Raw genomic sequence first — 20,988 nt, 5'->3', positions numbered from 1 at the left:
AGAGGGGATTACAGGCGTGGATTACCACACCGGCCTCCCAGTTGAACCTTGCATTGGTGCTCAAGAACCGCAGGAAGCGGGATGCAGGACTTCATCCCTCCAGCCTCTGCCCAAGTCAGAGTAGAGGCGGGCGGGGCGACAGGGGCCGGAAGTTAGCATTCTTCTATCTGCTAGTTCAGCGTCCACTTCAGCCAATCAGATTAAGAAACGTGAATCAGTTAGCCAATGGTAGGTCGTATCCGGTTGCGGGGCCAGAAAGGAGGCGGAGGGCGGGGCGTCGAGGCGCGGCATGAACGGCGGGCTCACTGGCCAATGAGAGGTAGGTCCACCTCCAGGGTGGGTACTTGCAGACGTGGTGACGTGTGCGCAGGCGCAACGCGTCGTCCCAGACGGCGGGCGGGGCCGGGGCCGCAGTCGCAGTGGGCGGTCGAGGCCAGCGCGGCGGTGGGGCTGCCCCGGGACTTGCGGCCGCGGAGGGTGCGGATGCTCTCGGGCCGAGGCCGACGGGCTGGGGAAGCCGGGGTGGCGCTTCGTGGCCCGGGGAGGCGGCGGGGAGCGAGCGAAGCTTAGAGGCTCTGGGGGTCCCCTTGGCTGTCCGGCCGGGCCTGCGAGGGGCGTGGCGGCCTCGGGATGCTGGAGCAGGAACGTTAGGGCTCGTGGACTTGAGGGCGGGTTTACGAAGGGAGTCGCTGCGGTCCGCCCGGGCCTTTGGGGAGGTTGGGGTGAAGACGGGCGCTGCAGCGGTGGGGGGCTGATGGTGAGGGACGGAGGAGGGCCGGCAGGCAAGAGACCCTGCGGAGCTCGGTGCCTGGGGGATTCGGGACTGGGAGAGGAGGCGACTCTGGGGGCTGCTCTGTTAGGAGGGTGGAGGGGCTTGGGTGAGGAGTGGGTGAGGACGAGGAGGGGTTGGGGTGGTAATTGACGGGGGGCTGGGAAGTCGTCCTCGGAGGAAAGGAGCCCTAGGGCTTGGGGACCTGGAGAGTGTGGGGGCTTCGCATGAGCAGAGGCTGGGGCAGCCTGTGGGAATCAGTTATGCGTCAGGGGGAGTTTTGGAGCAAAGGTCGCCCAGTGGGGCTGATCCCCACACCTATTACAAGGATTAAATGAGGGAGGGGTGGAAAGACTCAGCCACTAAATGCAGGGCAGGGCCTCCCCAGGAGTTTGGAACCTTAGGGTGGAGTGATGTGAGCGCTATATTTGGTGAGCAGGTGTCTCCCTTTATCAGGGAGAGATGACTGCCATCTCACCTCCTGCTTTCCCTCCTTGCCTGTCTCCTCCAGGATCCCGGTTCGGGGACTCCCAGAGGTCCTGTCCTGGGGCCTCAGTGCTTTCAACTGGAGCAGAAGTGGCTGGAAGGCAGGCCAGCCACCATGTCCTCCTTCAGGCAGGAAGATGTGGAGGACCACTATGAGATGGGGGAGGAGCTGGGCAGGTGAGCAGCCCTCTTCGATGGAGTGTTGGAATTTCTGAACAGAAACTCTCCCTTCTTGTCCTTTGTCCCACAAAGGAAGGAGTCATTGTCATTTGCTGGAGGAAAGAGTTTGGGCTCTGAAGCCAGATAGCCCTGGCCTTGAATTTTTTCTCTGAGTTGCCCTGTGTGTTTGCTGTAGGGAGAAACGTCAAGTGCCAGGCCCAGACGTGAAAGTAGAGACAGCTATGTGTGTTCTTGGAGTCTTTTTCTGTAATCCTCTTTTGGGGGTCACTGGAGTTTTCTGTCCTGCTGAGGCCATTGTTTAGCACTTGTGGGGAGAAGTCTTCCCTTCCAGGGAGGCAGCTGATTTCCTGCCTGGGTGGACCTTAGAGGGCAGCCCCAGGCCCCGCCCCCCAGACCAGCCAGGCCCCTCGAGGCCCGCCCCTTTTTCTTTTTTGTGGAGCCTCAAACCTTATTTGGTGAGTTTGCTGCTGGCCAGCCTTCCGGTTCCACTCAGGCCTGCCCCATGATGTCACCAGAAGGGAATGTAAATAACTGAGCGGTGTGTCAGGCAGGGTGTTGTTTGGGCCTTTTGAGATCCTGGAATCCTTCAGGAATTTCCTCCACAAGAGTGGTGGAGAGTGCAGCCCCTGCCTGGAGGGAGAAATCTCTGCTCAGTGTATGAACACCTCCTGCTGGAGTTCAGTTTGACAAAAGTCAGTAAAATTTAATGCATATTGGGTCGTCCCTCTGTTGTGGGGGATGGGTTCCAGACCCCTGAGAATCCCCAGATGTTTTATGTAAAATGATGTAGTACTTTTGTGTCACCTGTGCTTGTCCTTCCATATACGTTGTCTTTTTTTTGGTGCTGGGAGGAACCCAGGACCTCGACTGTGCTAACACTCGCTCTGCTCCTGAGCTGCCCCAGCCCCTGCTCTGCATGTCCTTTGGATGTTTGATTTTTTAACTGCATGTGTCTGTTGACTGTGTGCCCTTGCTTCAACGGTATCAGTCCATTTACTCAGGAGTCGTGTACTGCCTACTGCCTGTGGGCCAAATCGGTGGGGTTTTTTATGTCTATTTTCTTCTTCCTGCCTGGCAGTTTTTTTTTTTTTTTTTTTTTTTTTTTAATTGTAAACAAATGGGATACATGTTGTTTCTGTTGTACATGGAGTAACAGCACACCATTTGCATAATCATACATTTACATAGGGTAATGATGTTTGATTCATTCTGTTATTTTTTCCTTCCCCCCCACCCCTCCCAGCCCTCTTTTCCCTCTATACAGTCCTTCCTTCCTCCATTCTTGTCCCCCCCCCTTAAGTGTCATCATCCGCTTATCAGTGAGATCATTCATCCTTTGGTTTTTTGAGATTGGCTTATCTCACTTAGCATGATATCCTCCAATTTCGTCCATTTGCCTGCAAATGCCATAATTTTATTATTCTTTATAGCTGAGTAATATTCCATTGTATATATATACCACAATTTCTTTATCCATTCATCAATTGAAGGACATCTAGGTTGGTTCCACAATCTGGCTATTGTGAATTGAGCAGCTATGAACATGGAGGTGGCTGTATCTCTGTCGTATGCTGATTTTAAGTCCTTTGGGTATAGGCCGAGGAGCGGGATAGCTGGGTCAAATGGTGGGTCCATTCCAAGTTTTCTAAGGAAACTCCACACTGCTTTCCAGAGTGGCTGCACTTATTTGCAGCCCCACCAGCAATGTATGAGTGTACCTTTTTCCCCACATCCTCTCCAACACCTATTGTTGCTTGTATTCTTGATAATCACCATTCTAATTGGGGTGAGATGGAATCTTAGTGTAGTTTTGATTTGCATTTTTCTTATTACTAAAGATGTTGAACATTTTTTCATATGTTTGTTGATTGCTTGTAGATCTTCTTCTGTGAAGTGTCTATTAATTTCCTTAGCCCATTTGTTGATTGGGTTATTCGTATTCTTCATGTAGAGTTTTTTGAGTTCTTTATATATTCTGGAAATTAGTGCTCTATCTGAAGCATGAGTGGCAAAGGTATTCTCCCACTCTGTAGGCTCTCTCTTTGCATTGCTGATAGTTTCCTTTACTGAGAGAAAGCTATTTAGTTTGAATCTATCCCAGTTATTGATTCTTCCTTCTATTTCTTGAGCTATGGGAGTCCTGTTAAGGAAGTCTGATCCTAAGCCAACAAGTTGAAGATTTGGACCTACTTTTTCTTCTATAAAATGCAGGGTCTCTGGTCTGATTTTGAGGTCCTTGATTCATTGTGAGTTGATTTTCGTGCAGGGTGAGAGGGGTTTAGTTTCATTCTGTTGCATATGGATTTCCAGTTTTCCAAGCACCATTTGTTGAAGAGGCTATCTTTTCTCCATTGCATATTTTTGGCACCTTTGTCTAGTATGAGAAAATTGTATTTCTTTGGGTTTGTGTCCCTGTCCTCTATTCTGTACCATTGATCTACCTATTTTGGTGCCAATACCATGCCGTTTTTGTTACTATTGCTTTGTAGTATAGTTGAAGTTCTGGTATTGCGATACCCCCTGTTTCATTCTTCCTGCTAAGGATTGCTTTAGCCATTCTGGGTTTCTTATTCTTCCAGATGAATTTCATGATTGCTTGCTCTATTTCTGTAAGGTACATCATTGGGATTTTAATTGGAATGGCATTGAATCTGTATAGCACTTTTGGTAGTATGGCAATTTTGACAATATTAATTCTTCCTATCCAAGAACATGGGAGATCTTTCCATCTTCTAAGGTCTTCCTCAATTTCTTTCTTCAGTGTTTTTGTAGTTTTCATTGTAGTTTTCACCTCTTTGGTTAGATTGATTCCAAGTTTTTTTTTTTTTTTTTTTTTTTTTTTTTTGAGGCTATTGCAAATGGAGTTGTTTTCCTCATTTCCCTTTCAGATGTTTCGTCGCTTGCATATAAAAATGCTTTAGATTTATGCGTGTTGATTTTATAGCCTGCTATTTTGCTGAATTCATTGATGAGGTCTATAAGTTTTCTGGAGGAGTTTTTTGGATCCTATAAATATAGAATCATGTCATCAGCAAATAGCAACATCTTAAGTTCCTCTTTTCCTATTCATATCCCTTTAATTTCTTTAGTCTGCCTAATTGCTCTGGCTAGAGTTTCAAGGACAATGTTGAATACAAGTGGTGAAAGAGGACATTCCTGTCTTGTTCCCGTTTTTAAAGGGAATGGTTTCAGTTTTTCTCCATTAAGAATGATGTTGGCCATGGGCTTAGCATAAATAGCCTTTACAATGTTCAGGTATGTTCCTACTTTTCCTATTTTTTCTAGTGTTTTGAGCATGAAGGGGTGTTGTATTTTGTCGAACGCTTTTTCTGCGTCAATTGATATAACCATATGATTCTTATCCTTAAGTCTATTGACATGATTTATTGATTTACGGATGTTAAACCATCCTTGCATTCCAGGGATGAACCCCACTTGATTGTGGGGCACAATTTTCTTAATATGTTTTTGGGTATGGTTTGCCAATATTTTGTTAAGGATCTTTGCATCTATATTCATCAAGGATATTGGTTTAAAATTTTCTTTCTTTTAAAAATTTTCTTTTCTTTCCTTGATGTGTCTTTTCCTGGTTTGGGTATAAGGGTGATATTAGCTTCATAGAATGAGTTTGGTAGGTTTCCCTCCTTTTCCGTTTCCTGAAATACTTTGAGAAGTATTGGAATGAGTTCTTCTTTGAAGTTCATGTAGAACTCGGCTGAGAATCCGTCTGGTGCTGGGCTTTTTTTGGATGGTAGGTTTTTAATGGCTTCTATTTCATTGATTGATATTGATCTGTTTAAATTGTGTATGTCCTCCTGGTTCAGTTTGGGAGGAGCATATGTCTCTAGAAATTTGTCAATGTCTTCGGTAGTTTCTATTTTGTTGGAATATAGATTTTCAAAGTAGCTTCTCATTATGTTATGTATCTCAGTGGTGTCTGTCGTGATACTTCCTTTTTCAACACAAATTTTAGTAATTGGAGTTTTCTCCTTCTCTTTGTTAGTGTGGCTAAGGGTTTGTCTATTTTGTTTACTTTTTCAAAGAACCAACTTTTTGTTTTGTCAATTTTTTGAATTGTTTCTTTTGTTTCAATTTCATTGATTTCAGCTCTGATTTTAATTATATCCTATCTTCTACTACTTTTGCTGATATTCTGTTCTTTTTCTAGGACTTTGAGCTGTAATGTTAGGTCATTTAGTTGTTGACTTTTCATTCTTTTCTGGAATGCACTCCATGCAATGAATTTTCCTCTTAGTCCCGCTTTCATCATGTCCCAGAGATTTTGATATGTTGTATCGTCATTCTCATTGACCTCTAAGAATTTTTTTTATCTCCTTCCTGATGTTTTCTCTTATCCATGTTTCATTCAATAGCATATTATTTAGTCTCCAAGTGTTGGAGTAATTTCTCTTTTTTATTTTGTCATTGATTTCTACTCTCAGTCCATTATGATCTGATAGAACACAAGGCAGAATCTCTATTTTTTTACATTTCCTTAGGGCTGCTTTGTGGCAACATATGGTCTATTTTCGAGAAGGTTCCATGTGCTGCTCAGAAGAAAGTGAATCCGCTCGTTGATGGATGGAATATTCTATATATGTCTATTAAGTCTAGGTTATTGATTGTGTTATTGAGTTCTATGGTTTCTTTGGTTGGTTTTTGTTTGGAAGATCTATCTAGTGGTGACAGCACTGCGTTAAAGTCACCCAGAATTATTGTGTTGTGTCTATGTGATTCTTGAAATTGAGAAGGATTTGTTTGATGTACAGGGATGCACCATTGTTTGGGGCATAAATACTTACTATTGTTATGTCTTCTTGATTTATGGTTCCTTTAAGCAATATGAAATGTCCGTCTTTATCCCTTCTGACTAACTTTGGCTTGAAGTCCATTTTATCTGATATAAGGATGGAAACCCCTGCTTTTTTACTGAGTCCATGTGCGTGGTAGGTTTTTTCCATCCTTTCACCTTTAGTCTGTGGATGTCTTTTTCTATGAGATGAGTCTCTTGCAGGCAGCATATTGTTGGGTCTTTCTTTTTAATCCATTCTGCCAGTCTATGTCTTTTGATTGATGAATTTAGGCCATTAACGTTCAGGGGTATTATTGAGAAATGATTTGTATTTCCAGTCATTTGGGCTTATTTTTGGTTTTTAAGTTTGCTTGGTGTCTCCTTTGAGTATCTCTAAGGTAGTTCCTCCCTTTGCTGACCTACATTGTTGTTTTCATTTCCTCCTCATGGAATATTTTGTTGAGAACATTCTGTAGTGCAGGCTTTCTATTTGTAAATTCTTTTAACTTTTGTTTATCATGGAAGGATTTCATTTCATCTTCAAATCTGAAGGTTAGTTTTGCTGGGTATAGGATTCTTGGTTGGCATCCATGTTCTTTCAGAGCTCGAAATACGTCGTTCCAGGCCCTTCTAGCTTTTAGAGTCTGGGTTGAGAAGTCGGCTGCTATCCGTATTGGTCTCCCCCTATATGTAATCTGATGCTTTTCTCTCGCGACCTTCAAAATCCTATCTTTATTTTGAATGTTAGGCATTTTCATTATAATGTGCCTTGGTGTGGATCTGTCGTGATTTTGTGCATTTGGTGTTCTGTAAGCCTCTTGTATTTGATTTTCCATTTCATTCTTCAGGTTTGGGAAATTTTCTGATATTATTTCATTGAATAGGTTGTTCATTCCTTTGGTTTGTATCTCTGTGCCTTCCTCAATCCCAGTAATTCTTAAATTTGGTCTTTTCATGATGTCCCATAATTGTTGGAGATTCTGTTCATGATTCCTTACCATCTTCTCTGTTTGGGCAACTTTATTTTCAAGATTAAATATTTTGTCTTCATTGTCTGAGGTTCTGTCTTCCAAGTGGTGTAGTCTTTTGGTGATGCTTTCCATTGAGTTTTTTATTTGGTTTATTGTTTCCTTCATTTCAAGGATTTCCATTTGGTTTTTTGAGAATCTCTATCTCTTTGTTGAAATGATCTTTTGCTTCCTGCAGTTGCTCTTTCAGCTTATTGGTATTATCATTCATTGACTGCATTTGCTCTCTTATCTCATCCTTTGCTTCATGAATCATCTTAATCATGTATAATCTGAAGTCCTTTTCTGACATTTCTTCTATCATACTGTCATTGGATTCTATTAATATAGAATCTAGATTTGTTTGGATCATTTTCTTCCCTTGTTTTTTCATGTTGTTCATGTATCTTCCCCTCTTGCAGTACAGATCTGGGGTATTGCAGATTTCCCCCTATAGGCTTATAGTGGCCCTATAGGTTTCCAAAACCTTTTCTTCAAGGGGAGATCAATATTAGCAGTGCCCAATTCAGACACTATGCAATCCTAGACCAAATAGCCCCTATGAGGACAATAACAAAATTGTCATAATAAACAGAACGAGTTCAAATATTATCTTCAGTAAAACAAACAGATTTGCAATAAGGTCTGCAGTTTCTAATGGAGGACAAAGAGGATGCAGAGGGATGTAGAATGTGGCTGTTAATGGGATAAGAAAAGAATATATAGAAGTTCTAGATAATAGAAAGGGTGAGAGTGTAATCAAAAGAAATTGGATGTTAGCCTGCAAAAAAGGGAGAAAGAGACTCTGAGGTAACAGGTAAACAAAAGGAAAAGAAAGCAAGAAAAGTAAGGAAATAAAAACTTAAAATTTTTCAATAAGGAGAAAAAAGAAAATCTACACTATAACAGTCATACAGTATTCAAACCTCCCAGTCTTCAGTAGCCTGATGCATGAGAGGTACCTGACAATGAGCTTCCAGTCTCCAGCAGGTGTCTCAGGATGGGATTTGCCCCACCTAAAGATGGGAGCTCCGGCTTCCAGGATTATCCAAGATGGCCGCTCTGGCTTCCAAATGTGTTGGCAAATGGGAAGCTGCAGCTCAGGGTGTGGACGTGGTCGGCTGAAGGTCCTGGAGGCGGGGTGCAGTTGGTCAGGCAGGGGTCCTGGAGTTTGGGTGTGTTGGTGTGGTTGCAGGATCCTGGAGGCCGGGTGCAATCAGTTGGTCTGGGGTCCTGGTGATAGGGCGCAGTCAGTTGTTCTGGGGGTCCTGGCGGCAGGGAGCAGTTGGTTGATATGAGGGTCCCAGAAGCAAGGAGTGATCTGTTGGGCTGAGGGATCCTGGAAATGGGGCTCAGTCTGGCCAGGGGTCCAATGGGACCTGGCTGTTGTCTCAAAATGGCGGCAGCCACGTGTAATCAAACCTGCAGGTACTGTAACAGTGAACTTCCAGGCAACCGCAGGCAGCTGGTTCTCCACTGGTGATCAGCGATCAGTTTGCTGACTGTTGTCGGACGATCGGGAGGTGAACCTCGTGTGTTGGGTGATGGATAGGTGTAAGGCAGGCGATGGACAGGCGAGAGTCAGGCAAATGGCGAATAATAGGCACATGACAGTGAGCAATCTGCACTCAAAAAAGGCATCAATATGCTGGCAGACTGCAGGTGGTCACAGCAGATAAATGGGGTAAATAGCAGGGGATCAGTAAGCAGCAAAAACTGCCTCACCAAGAAACAGATATCCTCTGCTTGAAACCAGAGTTACAGAGCGACAAGGAATGCAGCCTCCCTCTAGTCTGCCATCTTGAATCCCTGGCAGTTGTTTTTGTACAGGCTGCAAACTCAGAATGCTGTGCATATTTTTATTTTTTAATTTATTTTTATTTTATTATTTTTTATTTAATAAATTTTTTTATGCTTGTATATAGGGTGATAATGTCTGACTCATTTTGCTGTCCTTCCTGCCAGCCTACCCCTCCCCTCACTCCCCTCTGCATAATCCAAAGTTTCTTCATTCTTCCCTTCTCACCACCCACTATGGATCAGCATCTGCTTATCAGAGAAAACATTTGACCTTTGTTTTTTTGGGTTTGGTTTATTTCACTTAGCATGATATTCTCTAGTTCCATCCATTTACCTGCAAATGCTATAATTTGATTCTTCTCTAAGGCTGAGTCATATTCCATTGTGTATATATACCACATTTTCTGTATCCATTTATCTGTTGAAGGGCCTCTAGGTTGGTTCCATAGTTGAGCTATTGTTTATTGTGAATTGAACTGCTATGAACGTTGATGTGGCTGCATCACTGTAGTATGTTGATTTTAAGTCCTTTGGGTATAAACAGAGGAGTGGAACAGCTGGGTCAAATGGTGGGTCCATCCAAGCTTTCTTAGGAATGTCCATACTGCTTTCCAAAGTGGTTGCACCAATCTGCAGTCGCACCAGCATCCTTGCCAGCACTTATTATTGCTTGTATTGCTGTGTGTATTTTTAATAGTTCAGGGGGAACAGAGTTGGGTTTCATGACTTGTAACGATGTCAGGAGGTTCTCCTTTCAGTGTTTGCAATAAAACTTAATAATTAGGGGACAGGGTGTGTGGCTTGGTAGGAGGGCTGGCCGGCGTGCACGAGGCCCAGGCTTCGATCCCCAGCATTATCACAGTAAATAAATAGGGCGAACGAGGAGGAGGCTGGGGGCAGCTGTGCTCCTTCTATGATGCTGCTGCGGCGTTTGTCTCTCCGAGTTAAGCAGTGCTCCATGTGGAGACTGGCCCCTTAAAGAACGTGTGCCTGGCCCATGCTCTGGACGTCCCCTTGCTGGCACCCTCTAGCTCCCCCGCTGTTGTGGCCTTGCTGGGCCTCAGCCCCTCCTTCTCACTCTGCTGACGCAGTTTCGAGTCATCTTTGCAGATGCAGCCCAGACTCTCACGAGACCAGAAGCTCCCCGAGTCCTGACAGCCTCAGGTGTCCCTGGACGTGGCCCAGTGTGGCCTGGGGCAGACCCACCTCCGCATGACGCTTGTCAGTTCGGTGCTTTTCATGCTTGTGGTTGGGGGACGTGCTGCTGGGGTCGTTTCTGCCGCAGGGGCTCGCCTGGCCTGCCCATTCACTGTGGCTCTTTCCCATTGGCGTCTGTCCTGGTGCACAGAGGAGCACCCCGTTTTCCCCAGTGGCTGCATACCCAGACAGGAGCTGCCTGTGGGCTTTCCTCTCGGTCCCAGCACTCTGGCATCCCTCTGGTTTGTGGCAGGTCCTTGCATAGCTTCTGTTGGACGGAGGCCTGAAGCCCTGGTCTTGGGCCTCCTGTGGGAGTTACAGGGAAGGGGAGCATGTGGGCTGGGTCTCTTGCAGTTGGGGCAATCAGATGTGGGGAGATCACACGCCCTTTCAACCAAGAGAGAGGAAAGTGGACCCGGGTGTCAGCAACTCACAGGACAGAGGTTCAGTGTGTTGGAGGAAGTTGGCATGAGGACTGTTCAGTGACAAACCAAAGTCCCAGGGGTATAGCGGGATGGGATTCGTTATGGTAATGAGGAATCCTCAGCTGGATGCTGGGGTGCTCCTGGGTGCCCTGTTTTCCAGAGTGTAGGCTGGCTGCAGCCTGGAGGAGGCTGGGGGAGCTGGGGGAGCTGGAGGAGCAAGTGCTGGGTAGCAGGGTCTGGGCTCGGGAGTACCTGCCCTACTTCTCTGGCCTCCTTAGTTCTCTGCAGGCTTTGGTTCTCAGGTGACCTTGCACCTGGCGGCCTCTGCTCGTCATCCCAAGTCCAAGTCCAACAGAGAGGCAGACCATGTCCTCTCCACCCCATTCCTGGGGAAGGTCTGGCCTTTGGCCAGAGTCCCAGGGTCTGAGAGGGAAAAGGTATGACCATGGAAGGACAAGCAGGTCCATGAGCAGATGTGGTGAGCTGGGTGCTGGGCAGGTGTCCATTCTGGACTCAGTTTCGGGTTGAAGTCAGTGCTACTTAATAGCCTGAGGGCTTTTTCTTTTTCTTTCTTGGTTTTTGTTTGTTTGGGGTGCTGGGATCTGAACTAGGGGCAGTTTGTCCCCAGGTTGCTGAGATCACAGGAGTGCACCACTGCACCTGGCACCCCTTTTCATTTTTTTCTTTCTTTTTTTTTTTTTTTTTTTTGCGGTGCTGGAGATAGAACCCAGGGCCTTGTGCTTGCAAGGCAGGCACTCTACCGACTGAGCTATCTCCCCAGCCCCCCCTTTTCATTTTTGAGACAAGGTTTTTCTAAGTTTTTGAGGCTGACCTTGAACTTGAGATCCTCCTGCCTCAGCCTCCTGAGTCACTGGAGTGACAGGGGTGTGCCACCTGACCTGACTGAATAGTAACACTTTTGAAGTCAGCGACTTTTATTCTTTTTTTCCTGTATTTAAAAAAATAATGACATAATATGCTGTGAACATTCAATCAGGATAGCATTGCATCAAATGGAAGGTAAATCCTCCCCCTTTGCCCCACCTCCTGCAGTCCCCTGCCTCGGGGACTGTTGTGAGCAGTTTGCCCTGCATCTGAGCCCTCTGCTTCTATACAACATGGAAACACACAAATGTAGGGCCAGGGCCGCAGCATAGACCTTTTTTTAAACAAAAAGAATCACATTGTACGTATTTTAGTTTCATGTTACTACAATGAAATACCTGAGGTAATTAACTTAATAGAGAAAAGGTTTATTTAGCTCAGTGTTGGAGGTTCAAGCCCAAGATCAGGTAGTCCATGGCTTTGGGCCTCTGGCGAGGTGGGGGCAGCACATGTGTTGGAAAGACTGCTTGCATTTGGAGCTAGGAGGCAGGGGAGCCTGAGGCTGGGGTCCCCAGGCGCTCAGCAGGCTTGGCTCTGGGACAGAGACTCCTGCCAGGCCTCCCTTCTGTGGGTCCCTTGCACCTGCCGGTAGCAGCACTTGGGAGCAGCCTTCAACACATGTGCTCTGGGGAAATTCAGCATCCAGACGGCAGCAGGGCTGTGGCAGGTCCTCTGAGGGTCGCCCGGGTGTGTCCCGGTGCCCTCTCGGTGCACAGCTGGCTCCTTCCTTCTCCTGCTGTTGCAGCAGCACCTGGCGCACGGGCACAGGGGCTCTGCGCCCACCTGCCGGTGCCCCGTACAGTCCTGGAGAGTTGGCTCCGCCTGCTGTCCCAGAGGGCTGTGGAGGCTGCCTGTCCTTGCAGTGGGCTCTTGTCCCAAGTCCTCATAAGTCCCTTGAGGTGCCAGGTGGAGGGCTGTGCCTGGGGACAGGAAGGGGTCCTGGGCGGCCACCCTGCTCACCTCCCCTCCCTGCCTCCCTCAGCGGCCAGTTCGCCATCGTGCGGAAGTGCCGGCAGAAAGGCACTGGGAAGGAGTATGCGGCCAAGTTCATCAAGAAGCGCCGCCTGGCTTCCAGCCGGCGTGGTGTCAGCCGGGAGGAGATCGAGCGGGAGGTGAGCATCCTGCGGGAGATCCGGCACCCCAACATCATCACTCTGCACGACGTCTTTGAGAACAAGACGGATGTGGTGCTCATTCTGGAGCTGGTCTCGGGTGGGGAGCTTTTTGACTTCCTGGCAGAGAAGGAATCGTTGACTGAGGACGAGGCCACCCAGTTCCTCAAGCAGATCCTGGATGGTGTCCACTACCTTCATTCCAAGCGCATTGCCCATTTCGACCTCAAGGTGAGCTCTGCAGGGCCCTTGGGATGGAGCTGGCCATGTGTCCAGCACCTGGGCTTGTCCCACGTGGGCAGGATGGGGGCCTGAGGAGACCTTGACTTCTGCAGCAGAGTGCAGGTCCTCCAACCCGCTGCTTCCCAGGGGTGAGGGGATGGGACAGCTTAGGCCAGGGGCCCGGGGGTGGGTTAGCCTTCCCGTGTGGCAGAGAGAGGGGAGTGACCCGTGGGTGAGACACAGGAGTAGCAGAGGTCTCCCACTGCAGCCAGAAAACATCATGCTCCTAGACAAGAACGTGCCTGACCCGCGGATCAAGCTCATTGACTTTGGTATTGCCCACAAGATTGAAGCAGGGAATGAGTTCAAGAACATCTTTGGTACCCCAGAGTTTGTGGGTGAGTCTGCATGGGGTCTGCCCAGGACCGACAAGGCGGGCGTTTGAGGGTTCCCACTGTGTGAGGGGTTCACTGGCACAGGCCTCAGGCCACCCTCCTGGGCCCTGACATCTCGGAGACTCAGGTTCAGTCAGGGCCATCACGTCCATCCTTCCTGCTGCCCAGGGCCCAGGGCCTGAGTCGGCCCTGCCTGTGTTCACTCACCACCGAGTACAGTGGGTCTCCTAGTGCTCCCCCGAAGTCCATGTCTTAACTGGATGCCATGACACGCCACTCGGAATGGCTGAGGCATCAACTTAGTGAAGCTCAATCTCAAAATAAGGTAAATAAGGGCTGAGGTGTCAATCTGTGCAGAGCCCCTGGATTCAGTCTTCAGTAATGCAAAAAAAAAGAAATAGTCACGAGCTGCGAGGGCAGGGTGCTGCGTCGTCTGTTGACCACTCTGTCCCCAGCGCCTGACCCCGCGCTCTCTTTTCTGTTCCTGTAGCTCCTGAGATTGTCAACTACGAGCCCCTGGGCCTGGAGGCAGACATGTGGTGAGTGTTGTGGCTGGCGGCTGGGGCCTGGGCCCGTGTGCTCCCTGACGCTCAGGAGCTGCAGTGTCGGCGCCGTGGGGGCATGGACAGACGGCTGCCTTAGGATAGGAGTTGGCACACTGTGGCCCAAAGGCCAGGTCAGGCCCCCTGCCAAGAGTGGTTTCCATGTGTCTTTGTTTTAGGGCACCAGGAATTGACCTCAGGGGCACTCGCCCACTGAGCCGCATCCCCAGCCTTATTTTGTACTTTATTTAGAGACAGGGTCTCCCTGAGTTGCTTAGTGCCTCCCTGTTGCTGAGGCTGGCTTTGAACTCGCAGTCCTCCTGCCTCAGCCTCCCAAGTGCTGGGATGACAGGTGTGGCTGCTGCGCCCGGCCCCATGTTGTTTCTTAAGGGTAGTTCGGAACAAAGCCGACAGTCTGAGCTATCTAGTGTCTGACCCATCCCAAACCACCAGCCCCAGGAGGGCCCCATTGTCAAGGTGGGGTTGGTGTGGGGCCACTGTGCTCTGGACCATCCCCCCGTGACCAATTTGAACTTTGACATTAGTAGGCAGGGATGGCCAGAGGTGCCCAGGTGGGAAATTCCAAGTGCTCCCAGAGTGAAATAGACAGGGACCTAGGGACAGGCTGGAGGCTGTGTGAGGACAGTGTCCACCCCTGAAGTTTGGGACCAAGGGTTGGGGGTGTTACCTTGGCTCAGGGCTTCTGGTTTCCCCAGTGGTTCACTTGGCCTGGCTGTGGACCTCTGCCCTCAGGGAGTGGGGTGTGTCCCAGAGGCCCGGCTGACCCTTGTCCCTTCTGTCTGTCCTCCAGGAGCATTGGCGTCATCACCTACATCCTGTGAGTACTGGTCGCGCTGCACAGCAGGTGACTGCCTGGCCTGTGTTGGAACCAGGGCCGTGTTCCTGGGGACTAGGGGTCCCTGCCACCTCTGCACTTGGGGTGCACAGGGAACCCCGGATGAGGGCAGGAGCAAGTGGAGTAGCACAGGGTTCTCTGTGGGTGCTGTCACGGACTTCTGGAAAGTTCTGAGGCTGAGCCCTGTACCCTCAGTGCCAGGGCAGGTGTGCCAGAGGGGGTGTGCCTCCTCTCCACTGTGGACAACCAGCTGGCTGCCAGAAGCAGAATGGGCCAAATCCTGGCCTTTCCCCGCCACTGCCTGGGTCAGCTCTGCCTGGCCAGGTCTGTGCCGTGTCAGCTCCTGGCCTGGCAGGTGGGCACAGCAGGCAGGCTTGGTCGCTCATGTCCAGGTGACCTCAGGGTTATGGAAGACTTGCAGAAATAGCAGACTCCCTTCTGCAGATGAGAGAATGTGCTGTGGACCTTGGTGTGCCCAGGAGGTTGAGTGCCAGCCTTGGCCAGGCACCCTGATTCCACACTAGTGTCCTCTTTTTGGCTGGGGCCCTGGGAATCGCCTGACACTGGGGACATCTCACCTCCCCTAGTCAGAAAGCTCCTCAGTGTGCTCTTGCCCTACGTGACCTGGCTCTCACAGGGCACTATTGGACACTAGAGTGTGTCCGCTTGGGGTTTGACGTGCTCTGTACACAGCTGGGGTTCTGCATCCCTGCCTGGGCCCTGGGAGCATTGGACCAGGAGCTCAGCCTCCTGAGTCTCCACCCTTGTCCACGGAGCCCTGGGCAAGAACTCCCCTGGAAAGTGGCCACTGCGCCCTCTGGGTTGCTGAGCACTTTGGGAGGAGAAGCTTTGAGACTGTGTCCACCCAGACACCAAGTTTCCAGAGACACACCTCTCGGTGTTTGGGAGGTGATCTTTGTGCAGCTTGGTGGGCGGCCGGGGACGGTGCGCAGGAACCTGTAAGGGGCCCAGGTGCACACAGTGACAGGTGTCCCTGTCAGCCCACCCTCTGGCCCCTCGTGGGCCTGCTGGAGTTGGGAGATGACCAGAACGCAGCAGGGTCTAGGGGCTCCCAGCCAAGCCTGCACCTGCCTCCATCTTCCAGCCTTAGTGGTGCATCCCCATTCCTGGGTGAGACCAAGCAGGAGACCCTGACCAACATCTCGGCTGTGAACTACGACTTTGATGAGGAGTACTTCAGCAACACCAGTGAGCTGGCCAAGGACTTCATCCGCCGGCTGCTTGTCAAAGACCCCAAGTAAGAGCAAGCACTGGGGCCCTAGGGGGACAGTCTCAGCCTCTTCTGCCCGTGCCCCAGCCCTCCAGCCACCCACACCCCACACTCCTCTCAGCAGCTCCTCTCTTTCCACTGCAGTCCACTTGGGGCCCCCATGGCCTTGAGGACTGGCTCCTTAGCCGGGCAGAGGGCTAAGGACTGATCTGGCCACACAATGTTTGTTTTGTTTGGTTTGGTTTTTATTTTTTGTTTTTGGCACTGGGAATTGAACCCAGGGGCTCTTAACCACTGAGCCACATCCCCAGTCCTTTTTTATTTTTTTATTTTGTTTTATGTGCTCTGTGAACAGCTGGGGTTCTGCACAGGGTCTTGCTAGGTTGCTGAGGTGGGCCTTGTACTCACGTTCCTCCTGCCTCAGCCTCCTGAGCTGCTGGGATCATAGGAGTGGCCACCGTGCCCAACCACACCATATTTTCAAAAACCTTGAATTCCTTACCAGCATTGGAGACAGGTTTTGTGTAAAATTCCAGGTTCTAGAAAAACATAGCACTCCTGGCCACCTGGCTCATAGGCGGGCACTCCGTCTGCCACAGTCCTCCCTGTGACCTGGCCCCTGTGGATGCCTGAGTTTGTCTGTAGCGTGAGGTTGTGGTTCTGTTAAAAACTGCAGGGAACACGGCCCAGGCCTGCCTGTCTCAGGTCCCTGTCCCTCGTGGTTGGCAGAGCAGAGGCTCGGGGACACTTTGGGGGCTGGGGGCCCTGGGGTGGTGTGTATGGGGAGCGGCTGGAAGTGGGGTCTGAGGGTTGGTGCTGCGACGGGGACAGCCTGGTCCCCGCTGCTGTGGGTGGATGGTGTGGGACGCTTGTGACGGGGGGTGGTCTTCCAGGAGGAGAATGACCATCGCCCAGAGCCTGGAGCATTCCTGGATCAAGGTAAGGGCCTCCCACTGGAGGCTCATAGGTGGGCAGGCCCTCAGCATGTGGGGCGGGTCCCCAGAGGCCTGGGCCTGGGTGGCCAAGGTCCTTGCACTGCGAGGTGGTGCTGGAGCTCAGACCCCTGAGGCCCCGGCAGAGTCCTGGCCCTGCCATGGTGGTGGGAAGGCTGCCCGAACAGACGCTCCACCAGTGGCCCAGAGGCCACAGCCTGCCCGTGGGCTCCAGGCGCCTCCCTGTCCCCTGCAGGCCATCCGGCGGCGCAACGTCCGCAGCGAGGACAGCAGCAAGAAGCCCGAGCGGCGGCGCCTGAAGACCACCCGGCTCAAGGAGTACACGCTCAAGTCGCACTCGAGCATGCCGCCCAACAACAGCTACGCCAGCTTCGAGCGCTTCTCCAAGGTGCTGGAGGAGGTGGCGGCGGCCGAGGAGGGGCTGCGGGAGCTGGAGCGCGGCCGGCGGCTGTGCCGCGAGGACGTGGAGGCGCTGGTGGCCATCTACGAGGAGAAGGAGGCCTGGTACCGGGAGGAGAGCGACAGCCTCGGCCAGGACCTGCGGCGGCTGCGGCAGGAGCTGCACAGGACGGAGGCGCTGCGGCGGCAGGCGCAGGAGGAGGCGAAGGGCGCGCTGCTGGGGGCCGGCGGGCTCAAGCGCCGCTTCAGCCGCCTGGAGAACCGCTACGAGGCGCTGGCCACGCAGGTGGCCTCCGAGATGCGCTTTGTGCAGGACCTGGTGCGCGCACTGGAGCAGGAGAAGCTGCCGGGCGGGGAGTGCAGTCTGCGCTAGTGCCACCCTGTTGTCCTGCCGCGGCCGCGTGAGGCTGGCGCTGACAGCTGGCGATGGTGGACGGCTCCTGGGTCTTGGAGCACTTCCTGGTGGTGGGGTGGCGGCCAGGCCCCAGGACTGCCTCAGGCCCCCGGGCAGGCAGGCAGGAGCCGAAAGCCTCCAGTGGGATCTGCCCGACGGACTTGGGGCAGCAGGCCCACCCTCTCTGTCCAGCAGGAGCCCCTTGAGCCCCACCCAGCCCCGTCCACAAGTGCTTGCCCCACTGTGTGACGCCCCTGGCCTGTGCTGGGTCCCAGTGATCAAACTAAGCTGGTGATGCCCTTAGGGCTGCTCTGGCCGGGCACAGCCCCACACGCCTATAACCCCAGCGACCCGGGAGGCCGAGGCAGGAAGACGTGAGTTCAAAGCCAGCCTCAGCAATGTTGCAAGACCCTGTGTCCAAATAAAAGGGGCTGGGGATGTGGCTCAGTGGTCAAGCACCTCTGGGCTCAGTCCCCAGTGCAAAAAAAAAACCAAAACGTTGGTCTGGGGAATGTGTCAGCACAGGAACTGTTGGTGATGCTGGTCTCGTGTCGCTTTGGGGCCCAGGGAGCCGCCCGGTGCTGGCTGAGGGGTCATTGAGGAGCTGGGCAGGGGCTATAAAGTGGCCACCACCCTCTTGGCCCCCAGAAGCACCTGAGGGGCCCCCTGGTGCCAGGCACACCTGCTCTAAGCCCCAGGGTCCCCACTGTCCCTGGCTGCAGTGCCTGTTGGCCCTCAGGTGGTTCTCGCTCCCGTCTCACTTGCTGCCTTTGACGCTTGGGACTCGGGCTGTGGGTGAGCCCGCAGGGCTGCCTGCAAGGGGCTGGTGAGCCACTTTGGTCTGGAAAGTGTGACTGTACCCCAAGCTGGTGTCCCCAGACAGCCCTCCAGGAGCCTGCTAGGTGGCAGGCGTCGGCTTGGACTGAGGGCTGGGTGGGCAGTATCTCGGGGTGCTGCTAGGTGCCACCTCAGTCCAGCAGGAGGTCGTGGGTGTGGGGGGATCCCCCAGTGTGCAGGCCGAGGCCAGGCCCAAGCCGAAGCCCTCCATGGTCGGGAGCCACCCCTGGGCATGTGGCCCCAGGGTGACTCCTGTGAGCCCTGAGGCTTTTGCAAAGGACCTCCCCAGACAGGGCTGTGCAGAAGGTGCCTGGGCCAGGGGCCCAAGCCTGCATGGTGTGTCCTCTCCCTGCTCCAGGCCACCCTGCCAGGGAAGAGCAGATGCAGCAGCCATGAACTGCACTTACGCTCTGCCTGTCACAGGGGCACGTGGTCCAGCTGGGTGCCCCGGGGAGGGGCCCTCTGGCCTCCACCCCTCCACGCACTGAGGGCAAGCTCTTCCTTAGAAAGGCTTTTTTTTTGCCAGGCGCAGAAGCCACGCCTGTCATCCCAGTAGCTTGGGAGGCTGTGGCAGGAGGATTGAGAGTTCAAAGCCAGCCTCAGCAATGGCAAGGCCCTAAGCAACTCAGTGAGTGAGACCCCGACTTGAAATAAAACACAAAACAGGGCTGGGGATGTGGCTCAGGGGTCAAGTGCCCCCAAGTTCAATACCCAGTATCAAAAAAAAAAAAAACAAAACAACTTTTGTGGGGACTGGGGATATAGCCCAGTTGGTAGAGCGTTGGCCTCTTATGCACAAGACCTGGGTTCAATCCCCAGAGCACCACAAAAAAAAGGGGGGGGGTACTGGGGATTGAACTTGGGGGCACTCTGCCCCTGAGCCACATCCCCAGCCCTGCTTGGCATTTTACTTAGAGACGGGGTCTCGCTGAGTTGCTTAGCACCTCACTGTTACTGAGGCCGGCTCTGGACTCCAGATTCATCCTGCCTCAGCCTCCTGAGCTACTGGGGTGACGTGTGGCCACCGCGTTCAGCCTGAAAGCCACTTCTCGCTGGGAGATTGGACACCATGGGCTGGCCCACGTGCAGTGCTGTTCAGTGGGGGCCCTCACCTTGGCAGTGGCAGCGGCTGGAGGGAAGTGCCGCCCGTCGCCTGGTGGACCGACCCCATGCCCTTCCCAGCTGAGCGTCCCTCGTCACCTGCAGAAGCTAGGTGGCAGCTGCAGTGCTGGTGGACCTGAGGACCCCGTGCCCACTGGGCACTAGACGTGCAAGGCCAGTGTGTTTCCAGGACAGGAGAGTCCAGAGGTAGGGCATGCATTGGTGGTGCAAGCCTGGGCTGGTTGCTTTTGCATTGAGGTGACAGTGAATGTGTCACAGGTGGAATCTGTCACCTGTTTTTTACCATATAGAAAGCATCAAATCAGTTGTGGTCATCCAACTACTTGGGAGGCTGAGGCAGGAGGATCACGAACCCAGGAATTTGAGGCCAACCTGGGAGCATAGCGAGAACCCATCCCAAACAGCAAAGCTAAGAAGCCAGGCTGGCCCTTGTGCCCGCCATGCCAGCCATGCACACCAGGTGCACTGCCTCTGCTGACCCTTCCCCTCCTGCATCTTCTGTCAGGTGGAGGAGGGGCCTGGTGCTCCCTGCCGCCTCCTGCCTTCATGGTCCTGTTAACGGTCCTCCGTGAGGCTTCCAACTTGGTGCAGCCCGAGTGCATGGGAAGGAGCCGGTGGCCACTGCCAGGTTTTTGTGTCCCATTGTCAAAGTTGCCAACAAGTGAAACCCTCAGAGACCAGACCACCCTGAGGCCTGGAGCTAAACCACCGTAGCCACGTCCGTCAGCCACTCTGGCGATGGGTGAGGTAGGCCCTACGGTGCAGTCCGGAGCAGAAACCGGCTCAGACTAGGCCTGGGGGCTCAGCGAGGCTACAGCCTAGGGCACTGGCAGGAGACTGGAGGCCAGGTGGGCTCTCTGGGGGCTACTCCATCATCATAGTGCCAAACCTGCATAGGGAGTATGTAAATGAATGACCCTGACTGAATGCTAATAAAACTTTATTTAAAAAAGGGCCCTGGGGCTGGGGTTGTGGCTCAGTGGTGGAGCACCTGCCTCACACATGTGAGGCACAGGGTTTGATCCTCAGCACCACATAAATAAGAAAGACATTGTGTACATCTACAACTAAAAAATATTAAGACAACAACAAACGGACAGGCCCTGGCTCTATTTGACCTGAGGGCTGGAGTTGGCTGACTTCTGTTCTATAGCCTCCAGCTCCCCAACAGGAACCATGTGAACACACAACCACCAGGGGGCAGCAAGAGACCGGACCTGTCTAGGTGATAGTCCTGTGGCCAGCAGTGGACCCACCAGCTGCCAGAATAAGTACCTCTGCCTGGGACACACGTGTCTGCTGTGTTCACAGTGGCAGGATGACCCACAGCCCAAGGTGGAAGCAGCTCGTGTCCTCACGCAGATGGAAGGATAAATGAAATGCG

At 51.9% G+C, this 20,988-nt stretch overlaps 1 protein-coding gene across 1 annotated transcript; it reads left to right on the top strand.

Annotated features, from left to right (window-relative positions):
- The first annotated feature begins 379 nt into the window (after positions 1-379).
- Dapk3 (death associated protein kinase 3) lies at positions 380-19,072 on the top strand. The gene is made up of 9 exons (XM_047532265.1): positions 380-477; positions 1,281-1,432; positions 12,524-12,884; positions 13,144-13,273; positions 13,761-13,809; positions 14,624-14,650; positions 15,774-15,926; positions 16,793-16,838; positions 17,088-19,072. The coding sequence occupies exons 2-9, from the start codon at positions 1,371-1,373 to the stop codon at positions 17,622-17,624; spliced, it is 1,365 nt and encodes a 454-aa protein (XP_047388221.1). The 5' UTR covers positions 380-477; positions 1,281-1,370; the 3' UTR covers positions 17,625-19,072.
- The last annotated feature ends 1,916 nt before the right edge of the window (positions 19,073-20,988 follow it).

This window comes from Sciurus carolinensis, chromosome 17, assembly GCF_902686445.1.
Source record: "Sciurus carolinensis chromosome 17, mSciCar1.2, whole genome shotgun sequence".
Taxonomy (NCBI): Eukaryota; Metazoa; Chordata; class Mammalia; order Rodentia; family Sciuridae; genus Sciurus; species Sciurus carolinensis.
Note: the sequence above shows the minus strand (reverse complement) of the source record. Positions and strands in the feature narration are given on the sequence as shown.